The following is a 26,241-nucleotide window of genomic DNA, read 5'->3' as shown; positions in this document are numbered from 1 at the left end:
AACGAGTAAAAGTGTCCTATACACGTTTTTTCATGTTTTCACTATGTTAATCATTGAATTTCTTTTGATAAAATTTTACCACCCACATTAAAGACATAGTTGTCGGTAAAGCTGCAAACTGCAAACTTTATTTAAATAATTTTCATATGCTCCGTATTTGTTTATACACAGAAGATGAATAGATATACAGAGTTGACTGTATGTTAAACTTGCCTGTATGAGATAAACTATATACTAGCATCAAAATAGTTTCCCTGTAACGAAATTTTATGAGAAAATATGTGATATTATATTATCATTATTGATATAATAAAATGCTTAATTTTGACGAAAACTAATCATGATATCTTTACTATATACTTATCTTTATTATAATAATAATAATGATAATAACTAATTTTATAATATTTCTATTAAATCTGAAAAATATTCTAAATATCGAAATTGCAATTAATAAACAAAAAGTAGATTTTTAAAAAAAAATAATATTAATAATTTATATATTATTTATGAAATTTTTCGAAAATAAAAATAAAATAATTTTTTAATTTAATTTAATAATAAAATTATGATTATTAATATCTTTATCGATAGTACCAATAATATTGTTAAAATAATGATAATAGATAAAAATAACTACAATAAAATTCTTATTTTTTTCTCATTCAAATTTATTTTTAGATAAAGTTTATCTAAAATGCAGTACAAATATAATATCCGTTATTTTTTTTTTTATTTCCATTTCTAAGTCCATTTATAAATTCTATCACTATTATTATTTCTTCTCATTATTATTATATTATTTATTTCTTTTTCTGTTTTTTTAATTCAGATTTTTCCAACAACTTTAACAATCATAATAAAGAATAATTTTTAAAATAATTTTCAAATAAGAAATAAAAAAAAATATGTATTTTAAAATTTATTTTATATTTTACATTTATATGAAATTTTATATTTTATATTTAAAAAATTGTATTACAAATTTTTTTGTATTAAAAATTAATTTTTGATTATAATATTTATATTTCAACAAATTTTATCATTTTTTTTAATGATCATAAAACGTGTAATAAATATAATTATTTTCAAAAATAATATTTATTCAATATTTTTTTCATATTATTTTATTACCTATTCATTTTTTTGTTTAAGATTTTTTTTTTCTTTATTTTTTAATTTTGATGTATAACTAAGACTTGATTTATCGAAATCCAATACCATAATACCTAAATCACCGCTATATCTATTTTTAGCTACCTATAAACATATATTTTAAAATAATACATTTGAAATAATTTTCTATGCATTTTATTTTTATTACATACTTGCAAATATTTTTTGCCTCGAATACTCGTAAGTCTATTATCTTGAATAATTAGTATATTATCTGCTTCTTGACTTGCTTTTGCACTTCCAAAAATCGATGATGTTGTCAATTCTTCATAACTACGTTCTTTTCGTGGATGTATTATCATTGTTACATGACAATTGTATGTGGTAGCAAAATTTCTAAATTTAGCTATTATATCGTCTTGCTTCCAAAATCTATAATGTAACTACATTATTTTAAATAATATAAAATATATTCCACATGATAATTCTATAATACCTATCTATATATTTTGAATCATTAGTCATTCCCATCATAAATTGAACATTATCAATTACCACATGAGCTATGTCATGTACATATGTTGCATGCTCAACTGCCTATAAATGTATCATATATATTATAAAATATATCATAATTGTAAATTCAAACAAAAAATAATTAATTTTTATAATTATATTTATACTCACATCCATTACTACTTTGATATTTTGTTGACCATGAAATGTCATGAAATAAATTGGCAATTTTTCAAAAGCATTTGCATATGTATAAAAATTTTCAAGATTTTCATTTAAAGGTACACCTACCATTTGTTGTAACATTGTTCTTATTAATCTTACATTTCTTATTTCAAAACTACCCCATAATGTATTGATACCTTGCATTGCTAAATCTAAGGAATATTCACTCATAAAGGTTGTTTTACCACATCCTAATAAAAACAGAAAATTCATTCATAGAAATATATTTGAGATTCTTGATTTGTATATTATATATCGTATATTATATATTGTATATTGTGTATATTATATTATATCGTATATTATACCAGTTGGCCCAGTTAGTACAGTGAATTCACCTCTTCTATGACCTTTTAGTATGCGATTTAAACTTGTATATCGTTTCCATTTTACTCCTTCTACTTTATCATTGTTTTGTAAATCAATTAAGATTTCTTCTTTAAGATCATTAAAGGTAATTATACTTTTGTGCCATAAAGGCTGAGCATTCATTAAAATATTATTAAAATTATAATTCATTTTAGCAGCTAATGTTGGTCGAGGTTGTGAATCTGTTGGTCTAATAAGATAACATCTTTTCTCGTTTAACTTTTTTGCAAAATGTCTAGCACTGTACCAACTTACTTCATCATTTCCAAACCATAAAATTAACTTTTTGAATGATTCCATATATGGCAACAATTGTTGGGGTAGACTTCTTAAATTATATGGAAGACATATAATTACATTTGCAGATTGTTTTGACATTATAGCTAACAAATCATCTATTGAGCTCACAATTATAGCAGTATCATCATTTTTATTATAATATCGTTTATATTCAATACATCCACTAACTTCAAAAGCAGGAACTGTTTCTTCCTTTTGTGGTTTAGTTGAAAATAATTTATATCCAACTATAGATGTATTTAGGCCTATTAGTGGAAAATATATTGCATTGATTGTCTTGTCATAAAAACAATTTAACCGTGACATATCCTTTTGTAAAACATGCTACAAAAAAATTATTTAGAAAATATATTTTTAGAATTAATAATATATAAAATAAATATAAATCTAATTTATTTTATTACAGGAAATGAAAAATTATTTAGAAAAATATTGTATTCTTCTGGAGACAGATCTCGTATGCTTTGACAATTACTTATTATGCATTTCCATTTTTCTATAAAATTTTCTTTTAAACTACAACTAGTTCTTAATATATCAAGTTCCTTATTTTTTAGATTATCATTTGAATTTTTTAATAATAAAAATTTTTCCAATATATTCCAAGAATCCATGGATTTACATTTATCACATATAAAAAATCCTACAATTAATTCCTTAAATGAAATTTTATTGAAAATTATTTTTATTTTAACTTTAAAATTCATATACCTGTATTTTTATTTACATAAATTTTTGATTTTGTCTTTTTATTATTACATATAGGACAATCCATTATAAAACATGTGTGTCCTTCTATAACATTTGAACATTGTTGTTTAAGAAAGTATTTTAAACGTGTTGGAGATTTATATTTCAATAGAAATTCTTCATTGTTTATATGAAAATATCTTTTACTAATAAAATATTTAATGTGTTGTGTTTTTTGAGCACAAATTTGTAACAATGATTTAAATAACATATTAAATACATAAAAAAAATAACTTCTTATTAATTTTCTTCAAAATAAAAATAAAATTTCATTTTTTTCCTGTATTATATACATTTGTATATTAATATAAATTTATTTTTATTAAAAATAATATTAATTATATAAATTAATTCGTGAAATTGATAATATTTATAAAAATTTTTATATAATAAAAATAAAAGTAAAAAATTTAATTTTAAATTGTATAGAATTGTAATTAATAAATTCAAATACATGAATTTATGTTGCAATTTATATTTTTTTTATATTTTATTTTATATTTTTAATAATATAAAAGTCACACATATTTATGTAAAAAATATAAATTATTTAATATTTTTCAAATTTTTAATTAAATTACTTTTACTTTATTTATTTTAGTTTATTCTTTATTTATTATTATTTATTATTTATTATTCTTTATTATTTATTTATTATTATTATAATTATTTTATTATATTTTATCTTGTATATACAAAATTATGTATATTTTTTAAAATGCATACATTTTTTATTAGGAATTTTATTACGAATTTTTTATTACAAATATGCAACTATTTACATCAATGTGCAGAGACATCTCATGGCCAAATAATACTTTATTCAATCATGAACAATGTAAGAAAAATTATCACGTTGTATATATATATATTTAGAAACAAAAATTTACATTAAGAATAAAAATATTTATTTGTATTTATTTAACAAATAATAAAAGTTGAATTTTAATTTTATTAAAATTGGGAAAGTAAAAATATGATAGAAATGATTTCATTCTATTTCTATGACCAATTCAATTTTTTTTATATAAATTTCTATTTTGCTATTTTAATTTTTAAAATCGACTTCAAAAATTTTCTACTAATATATTAAATATATATTATATAATTATAATATATTATAATTATATAATTATAAAATTAAATTATATAATATATTAAATATGTAATATTATATATATAATATTAAATATTAATATTAAATATATAATATATAATATATTATATAAAATATATAAATATATCATTCTAGTAATATATTTTATATATATATATGAATTAAATATGTTATATATATTATTTCAATTTAATATTTCATATTAAATAAAATTGTATACATGATTTTAATTACAAAAAAAATATAATTTATTTAAAAGTATTTATTTCATTCATACATTAAATGGATTAAAACAAAATGTTAATTAATATATAAAACTTTTTACAATAAATTATATTTCTTATAGGTTTTTCTTATAATATATATATATATATTTTTTGGTTATAAGTTTTATTCAAACATATATTTATTGTTAATTTAAGTTAATATAATTTAAATGAATATATTTATATTTTGCCAAATACATACATATTCATTTTAAAAATTGTTTATATTTTATATATATGTTCTCAAATCTGTTTTTTGAAAAAATAATTATATTGAAATTAATTAAATAGTAATGTCCAATTTATGATCCATTGTTTTCATTAGGAGGATTATAAAATGAAAGTTTTACTTCTTCATGTCTGTGAAAAAATAAATTAATGTAGTGTAATACATTTGAGTAAAATGTACTAATAAAGTACATAAGTAAAATAAAGTGTACATTTTTAATAAAATATAATTAATATATAATATAAAATTAAAATTAAAATACTTTAAAAATATTTTAAAAATTAAAACATTAGTTTTATTGTGCATCATTTCTAAAAATTTGAGGTGATAATATATATGTCCTCTAAGATGAAAAATATCATTTAAATATTACCTTTCAGTATTATTATTAGTTGTATTATCTGCATCTGTTAATATACCAATTTCATATACCATTGCTTTTATAACATATCTGCAAAATATAAACAAAAAAAAAAAAGAAAAAAGATTATAAAATTTGGATAAATATATACATATATATGTGTTTATTTATAAGAATGTTAAGATTATAAAATATTCTTACAAATTATCACCAATTGAATTATTTGATGATGATTCATTTGCTAACATTGTAGCTGTTGTATTATAATTCATATTAGGTACAGATAATGTTATACTTAATTGTATACATATATTAAATAAAAATAATATTAAATATAACACTTGAAATGTTTTAAAGCTTCGATCAATTTCACTGTTACACAACATTTTCAACAATGCCTTGATTTTCAAGCAAGCATTCTTTTATACTAGATATTAGAGGCTCATTAGCACTACTCCCTCTTCTCAATAAGTTACAAAATACATTATGATACATATTTTTATGATGTTCACAAATAGGAATGGAAAATTTTTAAGAGAAAAATCCTTATAAATAATATATTCCTTATAATTAATAGATATGTATATATATGTAGAATTTATTATATATAATATATTATGTATATTATATTTATTATATATAATATATTATGTATAATTATATATATATATATATGTAGGATATGTAAAATATATATGTTTTTAATGTTTTTTATTTAATATTTTTTTAAAGAAAATGCAAAATTTGTAAATGTAAATTTATAAAAATATTATTTTGCAAAACAAATAATAAGAAAAATTTAAATATAAACTAGTAATTATGGTAATTTAATTTTTGACTTAAATATTTTTGCATAAATTTCTTGTGTAAACATATTAAAATATATAATATTTTTAACAATTATACTGATTATATTGATTATTAGTTTAATTATTATTCTTTAAATATATACTTTATAATTTATATTTTTATATTAATATATTTATTTATATGTAATGATATATATATATATATATATATAGCAAAGAATATGGAATATTTTTCTAGCAAGTGGCAGTAAGCAAATATATATATATATACATAGATACATATAATGTAAATTTCCATTCTTATTAAATTAACACTTAAATGCAAATAAAGTATTTTATGCTGTGCATATCATAAATACATATTTGAAATAGAATTGTGAAAATATTCAAAATATGAATTTAAATTGTTAAAGATATAAACATGTTTAAAAATAATTTTACATATAATTAAAAGAGAAAAGCTCTAAAATACCATATAAATTTTAATATTATATTTAATAATTATTAATAAATTTAAATTAATACTTAATAATTATTTTATATTTTAATAATTTTTAATATGATATTCAAATGTAATCAATAATATTATATATGTATAATAATATATTATTATATATGTATATTATAATAAAATTGCTAAATAATTAAATAATGTATCAAATAATTCCATATTTTTAGAAAAATTATATAAAAAATTATATAAATATATTAAATTTGATATGTATTTATAAAAAATATATTTGTATATTTTTTTATATTTTTGTGACATGAATATAATTTTATTTTATCTTATTTTAATATAAATTTAATATATTTATGTATATATTGTAGATATGTATGTATCACATATTTGTTGAAAAACTGATATAACTTAAAAATCATGATTTTAAAGGAAATTTTTGATTCGAATCACTATATCAAGAATATCATATCAAAGTATCAAATTGAAAATTTATGATTTGTAAAGATATTTACAGTATTTTACTATTAAAATAAAAATAACAATGATTTTTTTTTGTATCAATAATTTAATAAGTACAAATTTTGAATTATATCATTTTCCTAACAACTATGCAATATTCAACAATATCTAATAAAAAAATCATATAATATATCCTGTGTAATATTTATTTATATTATTCAATGTGAGTATATACTATCTTTTTTTAATAAATTACATATTTTATATAGAAATAGATAAGAGAATAAATATAAAATAAATGTAAAAAAAAAAAATTATTTTAATTTATTTTATTTTTATATATTATTTTATTATTATTATATATATTATTTTTATATTTATAAAATTTAATTTTGAATTCATTTTGATTTAAGCAGACAATAAAATTTTTTAAATGTTATTAATTATATATTTATGATATATAATTTAAAGATTTACTATTAAATAAATATATTGAATAATGAAATCTAGTTATTTTAATTATATAAATATTAGCGAATTGTTATAGTTTTCTTTATTTATTAAATTTAGTAAATAGAATAGTATTTAAAATTTCCCGCTCCATTTAAAATGTGTTAATAGCATATTGTATTGAATTTGCTAAAAGAATTATTATAATAGATTATTTTTATAGAATACAAGATGTACGTAAGAGGTAATATATATTATTTGAAATAGTTTATTATTTTTATTAAACGGCATTGATTATTAATATATAAGTTTTAAATCATTAAATGCATGAAAGGTTAGTCATCTGATCTTCTACATGAATATGCTTGAAGCTTTAAGATCTTCTAGTGAGGTTATATGGAAAATATATAAGTAATCTTAATGTTCGGTAATAACGCACAAATTGTGCACAATGTTCCAACAAAAAGACAAAAGCGAAATAGAACTTTTTCAGGAAGTGGTAATTAAATTTATTCATCATATATTATGCTTATTATTATATATTTATACATATTATACTGATAGTATTTAAAAATAAAATTTTTTGATATTAAATTGTAGAAAGAAAAGAAAATTGTTTAAAGTTAAAATAAAAAGTTATTGATTAATTATAGATTCCTAATGCAACACCAGAAACTATGATGATTTTTCAAGATTGTATGAAGACAGAGGCTGTTTTTAAATCTGCTCTTCCTTATTCGTGTTTAAGTTCATTACTAACATATTTTCTAACACCTAAGGGTTCGGGTATGGGTAGACCTATTTTGACAGCATTTGTAGGTATGTCAATGTATTTATTTGGCAAATTGACATATACACCTGTATGTTATCAAAAAGCATTTGGTGCATTACAACCATTAAGTAATCTTAATGAGAAAAGGTATTATTTATTTTTATAATATATTGCATAATATTTATTTTTTAATTAGTTAATAAAGTAATTTGAAACATATTTAGAAAACAATTGCAAAATACTGATGATATTGATACCTCTTATCAAGATCAAGAAAAATATTCTATACATTTTGATAATGTAACTGATGAAAAATCAGTGTGGGATAATATTGATACGCAATCTGAAAGCAATAGTAAGTTTATTAAAGAAATATAACTTGACTATTTTTTTTCAATAATTAAATTTTTAAATTATATTTGAAGCAAATGAATTTTATGATGCAACTGATAATTTTCAAGATGAATTAAAAAGTGAATCACAAGAAAAACAGAAGAAACGTGTGACATATGATGATTTATGGATTCAACACAGAAAAGAACTGAAGAATCAATTTGATAATATTGAAAAGTATAAATTAATTTTTAATCAATTATATAGAGAAATAAACTACTTTTTGTATTTTTTTAATTTTATTCTTTCTTAATAATACACATAAAATTTTGATTTTATATGTATTATTTTATATATGTTATCTCACTTTCAATTTTATAAAATATTATTGTTCTTATTTTAATTTCATTTACAGAAATAAAGTAACACAAACAAAATCAAAATCATTGGAAAGTCAACAGAATAAACATCCAAAAGAATCAGCAATTCCTGAAGAAGAATTCGATGAAAAGAAAACTTGGAGTTGAACATATATTTTTAAATTTTTAATAAAAGTTTTGGTAGTAAAAATAGCAACACAAATAAATTTGTTAAAATTCATAAAATTTTTTCATCAATTTTTTTTTTATGTTAAATTTTTTTTTGCAAATATTTTTCAAAACATTTTGAAAATGGTGTTTATATTTGAAATAAATATTATGTCTGTAATTCATTAATAAGCATATATAACAATATGAATAAATTATATTTAAAATTAAATAATAAATTGCATATTTAAAATATTTATAATAATTATAATATATATTGTTATATAATAGTTTATTGTTAAATATAAAAGTAAATATTAAAAATGTAAGATTAATTTAATTTATGATATAAATTTTTATGATGCATTTTTCATAATTTCGTAACAATTTTCTATTTTATATTATATTTTTAATATTTTTAATATTTTTTTTTTTTTTTATATAAGTTATTTTCATAGACTATCTATCGTTCTTTGTTTCCTAATTCTGATATAAATAATAAAATTAATATGAAATATTATGATAAATTTTCTACATATTATCATAAAAATTAATAACATAATAAAATTAAATTATGACGCGTTTATTTATTTATTAATGTATATTTTAAACTTAATATAAGCTTGACAAAATTAATACGTTGATTTTTAATCAAAGTAGATATTTTTATTACTTATTTATTAATTTCATGACAAAAATTATAATAATATAATTAAAAAATATATTTCATTTTCTTTTGTGTTTTAGAGTCGAATTATATTATTAATGTATGTGATATATTACATCATATATCATGAATATATTTTGTTCGGATATTCTTTTCTATTTTATTATAAAATTTCATTATTTTTTTATTTCAAATACATAAAAAAATTGAATAAAATAAAAAATAAAATAAATTATATTCTGATTATCGCAATAAATGCAGATGAAATGGAAAACGATTATTATGTACATATATATTTATGTATTTATACATAAATTCAAGTTAAAATGAAAAATTATGAAAAAAAATTCTGCTTTTAAAATATTATTCTTTATGTATATAACAAAAATATGTACAATTTTTCTTTTTTAAATTTAAAAAAAAAAGCTATTAATTTTAATTAATTAAAATTAGTTATAATATAGAGATTATTCGATCTCCGCAGCAATAAGTTTTTAGCAGATGTGAATGAATTTATATATCGAAAAAATATAAATAAGAGAAGAAATATGATATCCCATTTGGAGATTATGCTGCTACAAATGTCATTTCTAGCATTGAAAGACAATTGAAAAACATAACTCCGAATAGAAAAAAACAAAGATAATTACGAAATAAAAGATATATAATATAAGCTTGATAAGCTCAATCTTCGTAATCATCATATTTATTCTCATATACTTGATAATTGTTTTCATATTTATTTACTTTTTTATTATGAAATCTAAATATGAAAAATACGAATAATAAAAGAAAAAGATAAGTGAAAAAATGAATTGGAAATTCACCTTGTTTATTCTTATTATATTCTTTATATTTTTCTATTTATATTATTATATTCTAATACAATATATCTTGCTAAGCAGCAATATATTGATATATTTTAACCACGAAACTAAAAAAGATCGATAAAATATTATTTGCATTTTACGAAATTATATCATATTACATTTTTTTTTGCAAGGAAACAAAAAATTGAACAATTTTAATAATAATATATTTAATAAACAATAAATAATTTAAACACAATAAAAATGCAAAGCTTATTGAAGATAAATAAATTTATATTATATACTCCAATATTTGAGAATGCGTATAAAAGATTTTCATTGAACATAATATAAAATGTTCGGCAAAAAAAGTTATAGATTACGATTTATCGAATGATAATTATTACTATTCTAAAGAAAAGTATTTTCACAAAGGAGAAATATAATAAGAATATATAAATACTCATAAATAACTACTTATAAGAATGAAATATATAAATATATTAGTTTAATATTATTTTAAACGTTCAATTCTCGAAAATATAATGAAAAATTGATTTGCGTTACTTTTTCATTCATGTAAGCAGAAATCTTTCTACTGATTTTTTTTTAATTTTAATTCAATGAACAATTTTCGAATTCCGATATCTCTATCTTTTAATATTCACTCTCATGATTCCCATATAGACCGTAATGTAATTTAATCAAAACGTTATCATATCTGTAAGCATATTTATTAATAAATTAATCTATATCGTTGATCTACGAGAATTCGTACGGCGACGAACTCAGTGAGAATCGCGCAGAGGGCTGCATGCAGCCAGCCATTGGCTATCGAAGACGGCCAATGGGCGAATACTCCCATTCATAAGTATCATTGCTTCCGTACCTAATAGTGGGGGGTCTCCTCTGTGATGCACACACAATTCTAGCTCAATATACACTACTACTACTACGACGACAAATACAGTAAAAGTTGAATAACTATTCGAAAATCGAAACGTAAACATTTATGGAATAATTGAATCTTAATTCAGATTATACTCGAAATTCCTTTTGCATTTTGTCAAATATAGAGAATTCGATGAAAGGAAAAGAGATCCAAAAGTTAAAATAAACGTATCAACGTTTCTTTCGTGATGTATCAAGGGGAATCATTTTCAATGATGGGGATAATTATTGGCTACTTATGTTGCAGATCATCCTGATAATTGTTATCCAACTTTATATAAACGCTTATATAATCTTGCGAATTGATATTTATCAATATGCTTATTCATTGATCTCATTTTTTCCACTTTCTTTGTATCTTATTATCATCGTTTCTGATTTTCTTCTTTTTTTTTTTCTGTTATCTTTTAATACTTTATTTAAAATTCAGTTACTTACTCAAGATCTTCTATTCAATCTTTTTCAATATGATTTCGTTAGTTTTTAATTCTTGATAAAAGTGACTATAGCAATACAAACATTGATAGAGAAATAAAAAGAAGATTGAATATATTTTCCATTTTTTAATCTTCAAAATTTTTATTCGAATTTTAATTGTTTAATAAAAAAATTTTGTTCAAATATACACGCATTGTCGGGACAATTTCTTAGTATTCGTTTAATCTATTTAACACATGTAAACACGTAACTCTTGCGTATTTAATTTTTGCGCTTCACTGGTTACATATATTGAGGACACAAGAAAAGAGGAAGAGAAGGATGAAAGGTGAATCATGATTCTGGAATGGAGGCCGATTTGAAATGAGCGATCAATTTGAACGTGTAAATCGGGCAATTATCGATCGATCGATCGACGAATTCTCTTATGCATACCTACAAATACACGTGTTTCAAAAAAAAAAAAAAAAAGGAACGAAAAATTCATCTAAACTTTATCGATCGAATGTTCGTGAATTTAAATATCGTTCTCTCGTATTTACATTATTAACGATTCGTAAAGATTCATTGTGCGAGATGATTGCCGATTGCAATTTACGTGTCCGCTTGGTTTAAATGATCGCGCGTAGAAAGGGGGATGCAGGTGCAGGTCATGTGAAATATTTGCACTTTGTCGTAATTTGCGTAACCCGTTGCATATATAATAAATCCGCAAAGCTAAAGCGCCACGATAGAAAATCGTTTCACAATCTAAAGAGAAAGGGAATCTCTTGATTCCGTGGGAGGGGAGAGATTCGAGATGCCTATGTTGCTGCATATAAGTAGTCCTACTACATATCTCGTTTTGCCCTCTTCGCCAAATTTAATGGGATTTCAGTTTTCCCACCGTTGACAATTTCAGATCAAAAGAATTTTTCTTCCTCACGCTGTATCAAATCATTCTTTACTCTTATTATTATCGAGATGGATCATCGAAATATTTCTCTCTTTCTTTTTCTTAAGTATCTATAGACGAACGAAATTGGATCGAATTTTTTTTGTAAGCAACGTTTTGTAAGCAAGAATATTTTTATTTTGGAGCATCAAAACTTGCAAGAATCGTCACACAACGGATCGTGTACGCAACAAGAGACGAGACGAGATGAGACACACGTTAGTAGCCTTAGTGCGATGACGTCAGACAAGCGTTGGCGGAATGGCTATGGCCGTTCCCGTTCTCTAACGAGGAAGATCGAGAGAAGGAGATGGAGAGACACCAAAGGATCGCGCGACTGTAAGGAGCGCAACGGGACTCCAGAAGAGATAAAAGAACAATTTTCTCTGCTGTACGACCCGCGTTCATTTTTAGGATTATTTTTATTAAATTCGAAATCTAAATTCATCATCACGATATCGAAAATATCCGTTTTTGTTTCTGTTCATATTAGCCAAATTTTTTTCTCCGAACGAAATATCGAATTATCACGATAAATAAAGAGGTGAGATCGGTGAGAAAATCGTTGACAGTTGAATCAGAATAATCGCGCTCTTGTTTCAAGCGAAATGGAAAACGAGCGATATATACGCGGAAACTGCAAGAAGACTGAGAGAAAAGTTGGAACGATAAAGGGGGCGGATACTATGTAAAGATCGTAGAGAAAGAAGTGTTCACTGGTTCGACAATGATGAACGAACGAACGAAGATAGAGAGGGAGAGAATGGGAGGGGGGGGCGTGTTTGATGGCCACCTAGACAGTTGGAATCGGTCGCGCCTTGGGCGTGAACCAGCCATAAGCAAAAGGCAAAAGTTGATGCGAGGGTAAAGAAACAGGGAAAACGAGCGAGCCGTGTTGACGACAAAAACAGAGATCGAGCAACGTTGGGCCGCGGGAGGGGAGAAGAGATAGAGAGAAGAGCCGAAAGCGAGAGGAGGAGAGAGCCAGGAGCATGGTCTGTGGAGGGCTGCGTTCACCGGGCAGTTACTCCGGAACCGTTGCCTTGACGACACGCATTCGCGCATGCGCGTATGCGATGCCACGGGTGCACCACGATCGCGTCACGAGCACCAGTTGCGTTCACCACCCTCTCACCTTCACCACTATTACAATCTCTCCACCACCTCTTCTGGCTTCTGAAACCACCACTGTCGCCACCATTTACCCCATTGCTGCCTTACTGGACCCGCTCTATTGCTTGTCATCGCTCTGCTTCCTCGTGTTTTTTCCTGTCGTCGTTAGTGCTATTATTATTATTATTATTATTGCTATATCACATCATCACTACTGGTAACACTCTGCCGCGTTAGACCATTTTCGATGTTCTTATCGCTGCTTCCGGGTCTGTCATTCTCTCCTTATCATTTGCATCCACCTTGATTGTTTCTTCTCAATTGTTTCATTCTCAATCTATCTCTTTATATTATCGCTCTTCTGTTATATATATTGCAGAGACATTGAAAAAAAGAGAGATCACGATAGATTATTATTTTAAATATTATATTATTGGTTGTATCAGAGATGTATATCGAGATGTAATTTCGTCGGTGTGATAATCGGTTGCATTTTTATCATCAATTTTCGACACGAACAGTTCGAAAGGGTAATTACCACTCCATCTCGAGATTACCCTCTAGGTTTCGGTGATTGCATAGTACCGACCTTCGATTCTTCCGTTTTCTCCTTCCCTATCCACCTCGCCACCACCACCACCACCACCACCACCATCATCGCCACCACCTCCATTACCTCCATCACTACCACCTCCATCTTCACCTCCAGCTTCATCTCCACCTCCGTTTCCTCCTCCTGCTGCTCGTTTTCCCTCTCCTACGCTGTCGCATTCTCCACCTCTTCCTCTTCCTTCTACGCGGTTCGCGTATCGTTACTACGAGCGCCTGGTTGTCATGCGTCGACGGTGCTTGTGATAAGGCTCGACCGTATCGGACTGTTCCCCGTCGATAATTTGCGATCGACCCGCAAATGTTTCGTTCCCCGTAACTCGTATCACAGTGATTTTACGTATATATTTTCTTATACGGGGAGATAATTCGCAGATCAGTTTTCGAATTGTTCGTGAACAAGTGCTGATGTATGATACGATATACTAATATTCGAGTGTTGTTCGATTCGATGCTCCATTTATCACTTCGCGTCGAATTCGCCGTTCATTATCCCCGCGTTCTTGAAATCTGGAAATCTGTAGTACGAATGTCATGCCGCCACGACGATAAGCACGTGAGAAGCAAGAATTTGGAAGAGAGGAACGTGGAAGGGGAAGAGATATGCGATTTGATGTATGGTGACCGTGACTCGTGATCGCAACTCGTGTGAGCCGAAAATTATTGTGTCGTTGATCACGGACAGCTCGCTCATCGATAGGTCGATACCCATCGATAAGGATATTAGTTAGTCGACGGATCGCAAGTGCGTTCAATGTTTTGCCATCGTCGCGAAACCTGCCGCTGTAGCTTAGCGTTGGAAAGAACAGCGGCAGGTCGACGACGTTTTCGTTTCTCTCGGAAAGCATGACGCCCGATTATTACGTGTTGTAAATTGTGGAAACTCGATTGTCGTGATTCTTCGATAATTTCGATCGAAACCGCGATTGAAGATCGATTAAAGGAAGGAAAATAATAAAACGAGTAAAAAAGAGAGAGAGAGAGAGAGAGAAAGGGAAGAAGATACGTGTTGTAAATTGTGGAAACTCGATTGTCGTGATTCTTCGATAATTTCGATCGAAACCGCGATTGAAGATAGATTAAAGAAAGGAAAATAATAAAACGAGTCTCATAAAAGAGAGAGAAAGGGAAGAAGATACAAGGGAATGTAAAAATTTTGACGAAGAAACGTCGCAAGAATTTCTTTTCGTTTTCTTTCGTTTCGAGAAGAACGTTTCCCCCCCGAAAACATGGAATTTTTCGGACTCGAAAAATACGATTACCACTCGTTGCTTCTGGGACGCGCAACATTTGCTCTCCACTTTCAAATCAAATAATAGAATTAATACTTCTCGATTCGAGAATCCAAAGATTCTCTCCCCTTTCACAAAGTTTCAAAGAGGATTAAGAAAAAGAAAAAAGAAGAAGATATGACACCTTGGAGACTTTGAGATCAACCACGAGTTGTCTCTCCTTCCTTCGTCGATCGCAATAAAAAACGAACGGTATCGCGAAAAATGATCACTCGTTTCGTTGCTCGGAACGATCGTTCGGCTGTTCGATTCGAAGCGAGTCGCAACGATCCCCGTTCGATGTAAAGAAAGAAGAGAGGAGGGTGAAGTTTGAAAAGTTGAACGATCATCCACATCCTGGATGCTACGCGATCCGGTGGAATCCGGAGGAACGGAATTCGAGATTCGACTCCACAATAATTGCGGAGCATGCTCGTCCGGAAGGAGGAAGGGGCAACGGTAACTACACTGACAGATATTCCGGAAGAATCGTGGAAGAACGATAATTTGATAGGACGGGGTGGGGACAGAGTTTCGCCGATCCTCCGTTATCGAAATCGGTCGGGAGACGAGGGAAAAGGAAGATTAGAGGAGGATTTTCTATGCTGGGATCGTAGAGCAGGCGAAGAGAGAAATTCGATAGCAGGATAGTGGATAGTCGTCGTGGGCAGGGTCGATAAGGAGGGAAACGGGTATTTAAAGATAAAAAAAAGAAAAGAAAAATAGCGTCGTTGGTGCGTCGTGGAATCGTGAAAGGACGCGAATCGAAGAGGGTGACGCGAGAAAATTTTTCGAAAATTGGATGGTTCGAAGGGGATTGTTGTTGGACGTGTTGGCGAGGCCGATTTGGGAGCAGTTAGAGGCAAAGTCAGACACGGGATCAAGGTGTTCAAGGTTGGGGAAGATCTCGAGGTCGGTGCAAGAGTTGGAGTCGGTGTTGGAGCTAGAGTTAGAATCGGAGAAGCAACGTTTCTACGATTCTCCGCCACCACGGATGGACGTGAGCGTGTGCTGTTTGCCCGCCAGTGCCGGCTCGGGGGCCCAGCACCCTCATCCAGCGAGTTTGCCCTCAGGCGGACAGCCGACGATCCAGCAACCCTATCAGTATGCCGATCAGATAGTACCGGATCGGGGTCAACCCGACGGATTGCCGGTGCTCGGTTGTACCGGTCAGGACAACTGGCAGCAGATATCCTCCGCTTCGAACGTGGTCGGCGCTGTTACCGCCGCAGCGACCGCCACCACCACCTACATCGATTACTCCTGGTTGCAGATGCAGGTGAGATCGTTTTTCTTCTCTTTTTTTTTTTTCGGTTACCATCGTTCGAGACGCGATTTTCGAATTTGCCGCGTCTTTGAAAAATTTTCTTCACTCGAGCTCGATGACACGTCTTTGCGAGAGGAGAGAGGATTTGTGAAGTTAGTCGGTTAATATGGAAATGATAGAGATAAGATTAAAGAGAGATTGATATTTCTTCTTATTATTCTGGGAGGAAGAATGATTTGAACGCGCGATTTGAATATAGCAATCTCGTATGGAGATGGTGTTTACCGCATCAAGTTTGTGGTAAATTTAATGGACGATAAATCTCTCGAATATTTACAGTTTCTATTAAAATTCCATTAATCCGGAATCCGGTAATCCAACACACGTTTGATTAATAATCATAACTATATACATGTCCTATGAATATTATATTCCGCCAATATTCTTTTCTATTTCATATATTTTTGCCATATTATTAGACAGGAACGGCCGATAATCCGATATACCTAAATAATTAATACACTGCTAGAACGTTTACGAAAGATAAAATTATTACGATCGCGTTGAAAGAGAGATAAAAAAAAAATTTTATCATCTTACTCTTCCTTCGAATTCATTTCGATCGATTCTTCTATACGAATATTCTATGATCTATTGCCAAATCCCGCACAAGATCGACCCAGATAAGCAATTGCCTCGATTCGAAGTATAATCGAGAAAATTAATTTTCTCTCCACACGAATAATAATACGTGTTTGCGGATCGATTTCGAAGGAGAGGATACGAGAGATATCGTATCGATCCCGGGGCGACGTTAGATCGTAAAATAATAGAGCGAAGTAATAACGGCCATTACTATTATCTTGGCCCGAGTAATCGTTTTTTTTTTTTTTTTTTTTTTCTTCTTTTTTTTCCTCCTCTTTTTTCTTTCCCTTTTAGACGCGGTGGTGTTTCCACATAAAGCCGCGCGTTGTTGACAGGGCAAATATCCTTTGATACGGCGCGCCGTCCGTCTGGGACACGCGTCGCACGCCTTTCCACCTTGCCGACCAGCTCGATGACTGTACGAGTGCTCCCTTACCCCGCTCCGACCTTCTCTGCTCTATTTACATACATACGGCGTTTATCCCTTTTTATCCCCCTCTCTCTCTCTCTTTCTCGAATTAGTCTAAAACGATAGAGCACACTTTACGTTTCTCTTCGGGATTAAATACTACGGTATGCGCTCTAATTTCACGTGTAAAGAGTCGTAAAGAGCGTTGATATATATGGTATGTTATAGGTCGATTCTAGTAGAGAAGTGTGAAAAAGTGTGTAGAAAATTTTAGGAGATTTTTTGTATAATAAGTTTAATAGAGTTGTTTATTTGATTTGAGATGGAAAAACAAGATGAAGTGAGGCAGATTTTTATATAATTCAATAAATGTATATGAATTTTTGCGGAGTTGTTTTATTTTTTACTTAGTTTGAATCGATCTCACGAGTTTGTGGGAAACATTCGAATATGAATTTAATGAGTGGATTTGGTTTAAAAAAAAGTTTTCACTAAGTTTCGATGAGAAAACGAAGAATTCTTGAATGGAATTTATAAAATCTAGAAAAAGTTTCCTAACGATACCGTAAATTGAACCGTAAATTTCTTATCTTTCGAGAATTAGTATCATTATATTGCAATTATATGCTTATACGCTGTTATCATGTTATTATAATTAAATTAATTATAATTATTATAAACCAATATAATTATTATAATTAAACTGATAGGTGTCTATGCAAATTAATATTTTCATAAATATGATTGAATAATTTAAATAAAAATTAATGTTCATCATCATTCTTGAGCATATCGTTACTTTAAATATTTTACATATTTTACACGTTAATATGTATATTTTTGTATTTTATTAAATCACTTCTAAAAAAAGAAAAAAAGAGAAATTTTAATTCGTTTTAAACACGTTTTAAACTGAATTGATTCGACGAAAAACAAAACAAAAAGAGGAAAAAAATAAAATCTCGAATAAAATTAATAATCAATTTTTCGTGTCGCGTATCTACCTAATATTCATTTGAACATCGAGTCGAAACGTGCAATGAATATCGAATAGCCGATGAATTCACGATTAAATATAATAAACGTGATCGTACAACGCGCGCGTTACTTTTAAAATCCACGCTTCCCTCTCGAACACAGTCAACGATCGATTAGAAATCGACTGTGAGTCTAATTAAAGATTCGAAAGTTTAATTCTTTTTTCTCTCTCTCTCTCTCTCGATCATATCGATCTAAGGCCGATCAGAGGCGAATTGCTTTTTGTCGAGCATCTTTCGACCGCGAATCACTACGAGTTTTTCTACGGGTGACGAGAATAGACACGTGGTTGTGTGACTAGAGTGGAAAACCGGTTCTCCGTACCGTTACCGATGCGATAAGTTTTGGTAGGCGAAATTTGTATCGCGCGCCAAACGATCCCATCGATAACTCGGTTATCGAGAAAATTTCGTAAGCGAGTACATCGATAATCGCGAGTTTCAGCAAATAGATCTAAATTTTTTTTTTTTCTTCGAAAGATAGTTTCGATAACACGATATTTTAAATGGTCTCGTTATCTATTTAATTTAATTTCTATGTGTTATTTTTATTTTTTTTTGTTTCATTCGTTATTTGACGCGAATATGAATATTGAAGATGCAGTTTATATATATAACAGTGTTAAAATAAAAATTATTAGTGTTGAAGAATGATTTTGAATGTTTCAGTAGAATATTAAAATGGATATTACATAAATATTAATTTTTATGATGTATTAATAAATTTGATTCTTCTCAATTAATTCAAATATACGAATTGAATCGTAATTTACTTTTCGATTTTTACGTAACGTTTTAGACCATTGCATAACATTTTGTGAAACACCTTTGATTCTAAATTAAAACGTACGAAAATTTGTAGATATACGAAAGAAAAAGTATACTCAAAATATAATCCCCTTAATAATAATTTACAAGTCGATTAGAGACGATTTCCAAATTACATTTTTCAAAACGATTCGAATTTTCGACAAGATATATATATTCAAAACGATTCGAAGGGTTTCAAATGCCATTATTGGAGAGAGAGAGAGAGGTGGAAAGTGTCGGTTGGAGCGTGGCAAAGGAGGATCGCGGTTGTAACAGAGAATTGGCTGTAAATTTCTAATTAGCCGTCACCGGAACGCAATCTAAAACGTATTGTGACGCGCATAAGATAATAAGCGGACGGAAATCCACGATTATCGTGGTCAGGCAGAAAGGGCATTCTGACGACGAGCCACCGGACGAGCCATTTCCACGGTTCACCGCCCTTCGTTTCAACTCTACGTATGATTATATCGTTCCACCGATTATTTTGCCCGATGCTCGGGCAGAAAACAAACGCAATTAACATTAGGCACCGAGGATCGAGCCCGGGTCAAAATATCGGTGGACGATCTTGTTTGCTCGAAGGGAAACTCTCTCACGCGTTTAACGTTACGTTACCATCCGGATCGTTCATGTTCGAACGTCCAGCTGTATGTGGCTGTTTCCCATTTCGATCATGAATTGTATGTTATCATTAAATCAATGTTGAATTTCAATTATTAAAATTCAGAATATTTGAAAAATATAGTTAAATAAAACGGGTTCGAGGTTTTCATATATCTTGGAAAGTATTACGAAGAAACGATCAATTTTAAGAGAATTAGGTTAGACTTCTTCGTATTTTAGAAAGTTCGTCAAAAGTTCTCCTATATCTTGGAAATAATTAAGAAATAGTTATTTGAGAAATAATTAGATTGGAATTAAGAAAAAATAATTGATGTAATAAAAGGAAAATTTCGATACGAGAATAAAATCTTTTTCTACGCAGATATCGTATCAGATTGTTGTACCATTTTTTCGTGTTTTTTTGTCAGAAAATTTCTCTCCTTCGATTGTTCTCGAGAGCGTCTTCCGTCAAGTGGGCACTCCACGAGACTTTCAACACTCAAGAATTTTCCTCTCAAACGTATTCGCCCCGCAAAATTTGCAAAGATTCGATTCGTTTTCAAAGTGTATCTCTATCCGTGGAAGATGGAAAGATAAAATCGACGCATTCCTCCCGCATTCTATCTTTGACATTGCGTGACAGGAATTTGAAAAGTTCATATCCAATGCATATCACTCTGCTCTCAGTGAGTCACGGTGAATCGTGGATGAGTGGCTAGCTGTGCGGTTGCTGGCGTCGTATGCGTTTAATGTGCAGATGGTCATTAGTACCTGGAATAATGATAAACATCTGTGGATGGATACTTAAACTTTTTTTTTTGTTTAGGGCGCGAATTCGAGAGTACTCACGCGAGTTGCTTTCGATGGTCATTTTTCATCAACGAATATCGTGAATGACAATCGTAATAATAATTGTCACGAACGGGAAAATAACACAATATTAAAATTCCTGTTAAATTTTCAACCAGAAATATCAGAAACGATTTACAGATGATGAATTTTCTTCAAAAGATTAGATGAAATTTCAAATGAAGGAACAATAACGATGTATCTTATCATCATCACCATCGAGTTAATCGCGCGAGATAAGGTTTGAATTGCAGGGATTTGACTGGTTGTCGCGCTGGCGAATCGGCAACCCCGTTCCGTGGTTGTTATATTTAGTTACGTTTCAACTGCACCAAACCAATGTTACGGACAATTTACTCGCGAAATTAGTTACAAAACGCTCGACCTATCTACCCATCAGTCACTTCCTCTTCCTTCACGTTAAATAGATGGACGGCCATTAAACGCCGAGAGTGGAGGAAGAGTTATTGTTCGCGGGTTATACCATAATACATTCGGTGCTCGTACACCACGAATCGTAGACCGCACGTCCGTTCGCGTTTCATCTCCTCTCTTTTCTTCTTTTACCCCTTTAATTCTACGAATTCGTTCCTACGTACCGTGAATTTGACGAGAAATCGGGGGTGGATTCGATAAATTTTTTTAACTTTTCGAAATTTTTCGTCGAACAAATTTGGATTCAATCTCGAGTATTAAATATTAATAGATATTAATAAAAGTGGAGACTCGAGCAATTTGAAATAACGTAAATTGGAAAATCAATAATTTTATAATATCATTAATCGACTGATTAAAATTACTGACTTTTCTTTACAGAGATAGATATCTCTCTAACATTATTTGTTTTTATAGTTTATTTCTTAAATCGATTTTTCCAGTTTTTTTTTCAAATTAAAAAATTTTATTGCATTCTTAAGACAAATTTAAATTATTTATAATTAATCGCCTCCATTTTTATTAATTGAACACTCGTATATAATTAACATTTGAAAAATTAATTATAATAGATGATAGAAGCTCAACATTTTGATAAATTCAGATGAAATGAAATTGTACGTACGGGATATTTTAACGGATAAATTATATACGTGTTTCGAGGAATATATAATGTTTTTTATTTCGTCATCTTTGCTTTTTGCATTTCGGTGGTTGCAAGTCACGGGTCACGATCCCCAGGAAACAGATATGACGCGCGTCACGAAGCGTGAAAATGCTTGAACGCATCCAACGATTACGCTCAAATACGCTTGGATATGTTTCTTTGCGTAAATAATATACATATAGAACGGTGAGAACAATCGAGAAGCAATTTATCGATTTGATTATTATATAACTCGTATGACAATGATACGACAATATTTCTGAAAAGATCGATCCGTGAATCTGATCGTTTTGGGAATCGAAAGTGTTATTTCTTTTCATATTTGTTTATTTATTTGCGAGAATTTTTTAGATATAAGGGATATAAAAGGGACGTATAGAATATAATACAAGCTACGTAATAAAACGAGATATAGATAAGAATGAGAGTAATAATAATAATTCCAAATGACTTGGATAAGAATATTAATTTACGATGCGATAAGAAAGTAACTAAGTTTATAAATGTTTATTACCATGAACTGTTTCAAATAAGAAAAGAAAGATTTAATAGATTAGAAATGTCCAAAATTTGTTTATAAATTTAATCATTTTGACGAAGCAAAAATTTAATTTTGATTTACGTTTATCTCATTGTCATGAGATCGAGATAAACAAAAATTGGTATAGAAATATAAAAATATCAATGCTTTTATCAAAACAATTAAACCATAATCAACATTTTTGTACAAGATATCTCACCGATATATTTTAGGTTATGAACGTCAACGAAAAAGTTTTCATAATTTATCACACGGTTTCGATCGAGCAAACAAATAAATCTTCATTTAAAATTTCTCACCTTCTCGAGTGTACGTTTCGTTCAAGGAGACGATATTACGATTTTTTTTCGATTTATTCGAGCATGATCGATGCCGATAGGTCGAAACCGACTGCGCCACGGCGTTTCCGCGTAGAGACGCGTTCCAGTCGAGAGAATCGAGAGGGCAACAGGTCGATCGGGGAAGGCGCTGCTCGACTCTGGTCTGGATGTTGCTGCTATACGGTTCGTCACGAGCTCGTATCGCGCGTCGTCCCCGGACGCGAATCGTATCGCGGATCGCTCGCTTTTCCACATTGCGTTACAAGCGGTGCAAGATATGCTTGCTTGGCTGTTTACCGAGCTATTGGTGTATCACCGACCACGTGGAAAAGGAATATAAACTTGATAAACCGTTACTCGTTCGACATACTCGCTCCTCTGGCTTATTCAGTCTTTAGAAGCGGCACCAAACGGACGAATTTCCCGTTACTATATGTCGAAACGATTCGAAACGATAATTAGAAAATACGATTATTGTTTCTTTGATGATTAATAAGCTGGTTATTGCTTGGCTGTAAAAGTGAATTTATGCATTTGGTTTGTACACAATTCACGTTACACGTGCTGTATTATCCGTATTACATATTATTATATGTATTATCGTGTATTATATATTATTATATATCATTGATATATAACGTTACGTTGCTTCGAAAATTATTTTTCTTATTTGCGTGTACCATCGTTTAATATTATTTTTTGTCTTTCATCTCGGGAAATTCAGTTTTGCTCCAAATATTTTCAAAATATCTTATATCCTTTGCGAAATAAAAATAATATTCGAAAAATTAACAAGTTAATAATCATAATGGAATAATTAGATAACTTTTCCATAAAAAATTTGTTTTTTTTTTAAAAAGCCATCTGGAATAATCGGTCAAAATTAATTTGAAAAATATATTGGAAAAATAAAATTTATTGGAAAAGAGATATGGGAACTGAAAAAAATAAAAATGAAAAAAGGAAGAAACTTTTAGAATAACCGAACCAAGTGCTATTTAAATAGCGCTTGATAAATGAGAAACGCTAAAAGGATTGACAATGGTTTTCGATTAACGAGACTATTCTTCCGGCAGGAAATTACTCGATCGAGGCACATTGTGTGTCGATTTCTATCCAGTATGTGTAATCCCGTGAATATCCCGGTACTAGTCAAAGATCGTAACAATCGTAAATTTCACAAATACAATAAGCGATATAATAATTGAATTGTATTTAAAACTAATTTACATGTTTATTTTAGCACAGCGATTTCTAACTTTTAATTCTTGTCACTTTAATATAATTACATTTCTCTTATATTTTTTTATAGGAATATCAGAGTCTTCCCTATTTAAATCAAAGAAGACAATATTATACTTAGCCATCAAAATCGTATTATTTTTAAAAATATCCTTTATTGTTAATGATGCATATAGATGATGGGCCGTCATTCTCGCTATATTCTATATTTGCTTACACTCAATAAAACTTGAATGCAGAAAGACATCCTTGCGATTCATCAAACGAAGGAAAAAAATGAGTGGAACAATGAGTGTACAAAGAGCAGTGTATGATTCATTGCCCAATTATAAGTACGTAATAATTATCACTTTTGTACGGAAAATTTGAAATTTACATAGCTCGTATATAGAGATTCATAAATTATTTAAACATCACACGAATATTTTTGCAACTCGAAAAAAGGAAAAATATTGAATTCGTTTTTTTGATTGGAGAGAATAAATAAATAAAAAAAAAAAAAAACGATAAAGAAAAATTATTACTGTTATTATAGTAAAAAATACGACGATTACCGCGAAAATGATCGATTGGAAAGGAACGATATAGGAAAGGAGCAGTATAGCGGAGGTTTGTTCCACCAGCGGTGGGAGCACAATAAGGGTGTTGTAAGAAGCAACGAAGACCTCATGGAAGGTAACCTCGTGGCATCGCATACCTGATGTTCGCGAACGAACGCTTTGTGGCCAGTACGGAAGTCTCGGCTGTATAACACATTAACATTACGGACTAACACCGGAGACGGATTGTAAAGCATCGATGTATCTGTTGTAATAACTGTGAAGCGACTTTGCGCTCTTCATACTAATGAGACGGATTTTAATGGGACGAGTGTTTCTCTCGCTATTTCGATGCGTGCAAAAATTTGACATTTTTCTTTTCTTCTTTTCTTTTTCCATTTCTTTCTTTTTTTTTTTTTTAGTTCAAGAATAATTCTTATCCTTTTCCTCTACTCTTTCAATGTACACTTCATATGTTTTTTCTTATACGATTTCGAGTAAGTAATATTTCATACCGAATAACTTGAGATTTGTTCTTCATTACACGGATATTGATATTATTATTCCATTTACATAACCTAAAAATGATATTGTTGGATTAATCGAACATTCGTTTATTCGGCTATCATTCTAATACCGATCGGTTAAGAAGAAATCTATATATATATATATATATATATATATATATATATATATATATAGGGATTCGATTTAGTTAGAAAAGGACGATTAATTAGTTGTTACCAGGGAATGAGAGAGCGAGAGTGAGCCCGGTCGATAAGGAAGAGAAGGAGATGCGAATCGTTTTCGGTTGGGCGGAGGCTAGTTGATTATCCGTTTCTCTTGCGTTCTCTTACGAAGTACCGTTATGCTCAGGATGCCCGAGGCCTCGAGGATCCTTTCTTTCCTCCTTTCCTCCTTTTCACCTCTTCCTTATTCCTCCTTTCCCCCTTTCTCCTTTTCTCCTTTCTTTCTCGAGCCTACTCGACTCTTCTTTTCCTTGTCTCGCTTACGTCCCTG

At 29.0% G+C, this 26,241-nt stretch overlaps 4 protein-coding genes across 6 annotated transcripts in view; 2 read left to right on the top strand and 2 right to left on the bottom strand.

The window, feature by feature from the left end:
* Positions 1 to 148: 148 nt before the first annotated feature.
* Positions 149 to 3,502, bottom strand: LOC100578653 (twinkle protein, mitochondrial). 2 transcript variants are annotated; one of them, XM_006568566.3, is made up of 7 exons: positions 3,238 to 3,493; positions 2,931 to 3,169; positions 2,166 to 2,850; positions 1,804 to 2,048; positions 1,613 to 1,713; positions 1,329 to 1,548; positions 149 to 254 (listed from the first exon to the last, which is right to left on the bottom strand). In XM_006568566.3, exons 1-7 carry the CDS (start codon positions 3,485 to 3,487, stop codon positions 228 to 230), a joined length of 1,767 nt encoding a protein of 588 aa, XP_006568629.1. In that variant the 5' UTR covers positions 3,488 to 3,493; the 3' UTR covers positions 149 to 227. The 2 variants fall into 2 exon arrangements, with proteins under 2 accessions (XP_006568629.1, XP_006568628.1); XM_006568565.3 differs by lacking the exon at positions 149 to 254 and adding an exon at positions 1,104 to 1,260 and having other exon boundaries at positions 3,238 to 3,502.
* A 1,264-nt stretch (positions 3,503 to 4,766) lies between these two features.
* Positions 4,767 to 5,794, bottom strand: LOC113219418. The gene is made up of 3 exons (XM_026446339.1): positions 5,451 to 5,794; positions 5,262 to 5,339; positions 4,767 to 5,019 (listed from the first exon to the last, which is right to left on the bottom strand). The coding sequence occupies exons 1-3, from the start codon at positions 5,633 to 5,635 to the stop codon at positions 4,962 to 4,964; spliced, it is 321 nt and encodes a 106-aa protein (XP_026302124.1). The 5' UTR covers positions 5,636 to 5,794; the 3' UTR covers positions 4,767 to 4,961.
* Positions 5,795 to 7,606: 1,812 nt separating this feature from the next.
* On the top strand, positions 7,607 to 9,105 carry LOC551557. Its single transcript, XM_006568563.3, has 6 exons — positions 7,607 to 7,674; positions 7,765 to 7,929; positions 8,084 to 8,349; positions 8,427 to 8,557; positions 8,628 to 8,772; positions 8,951 to 9,105. The coding sequence occupies exons 2-6, from the start codon at positions 7,882 to 7,884 to the stop codon at positions 9,060 to 9,062; spliced, it is 702 nt and encodes a 233-aa protein (XP_006568626.1). The 5' UTR covers positions 7,607 to 7,674; positions 7,765 to 7,881; the 3' UTR covers positions 9,063 to 9,105.
* Positions 9,106 to 13,713: 4,608 nt separating this feature from the next.
* LOC725776 (B-cell CLL/lymphoma 6 member B protein) overlaps positions 13,714 to 26,241 on the top strand; it is a 63,165-nt gene continuing 50,637 nt past the window's right edge. Inside the window, exon 1 of one of the 2 annotated variants that reach the window (XM_006568561.3) lies at positions 13,714 to 17,133. In XM_006568561.3, the coding sequence (XP_006568624.2) occupies positions 16,657 to 17,133 (477 nt within the window). In that variant the 5' untranslated portion in view covers positions 13,714 to 16,656. The remainder of the gene's footprint in view (positions 17,134 to 26,241) is intronic. The other variant, XM_006568562.3, reaches the window with a different exon arrangement.

This window comes from Apis mellifera, linkage group LG1 (genome assembly GCF_003254395.2).
Source record: "Apis mellifera strain DH4 linkage group LG1, Amel_HAv3.1, whole genome shotgun sequence".
NCBI classification, from domain to species: Eukaryota; Metazoa; Arthropoda; class Insecta; order Hymenoptera; family Apidae; genus Apis; species Apis mellifera.
Note: the sequence above shows the minus strand (reverse complement) of the source record. Positions and strands in the feature narration are given on the sequence as shown.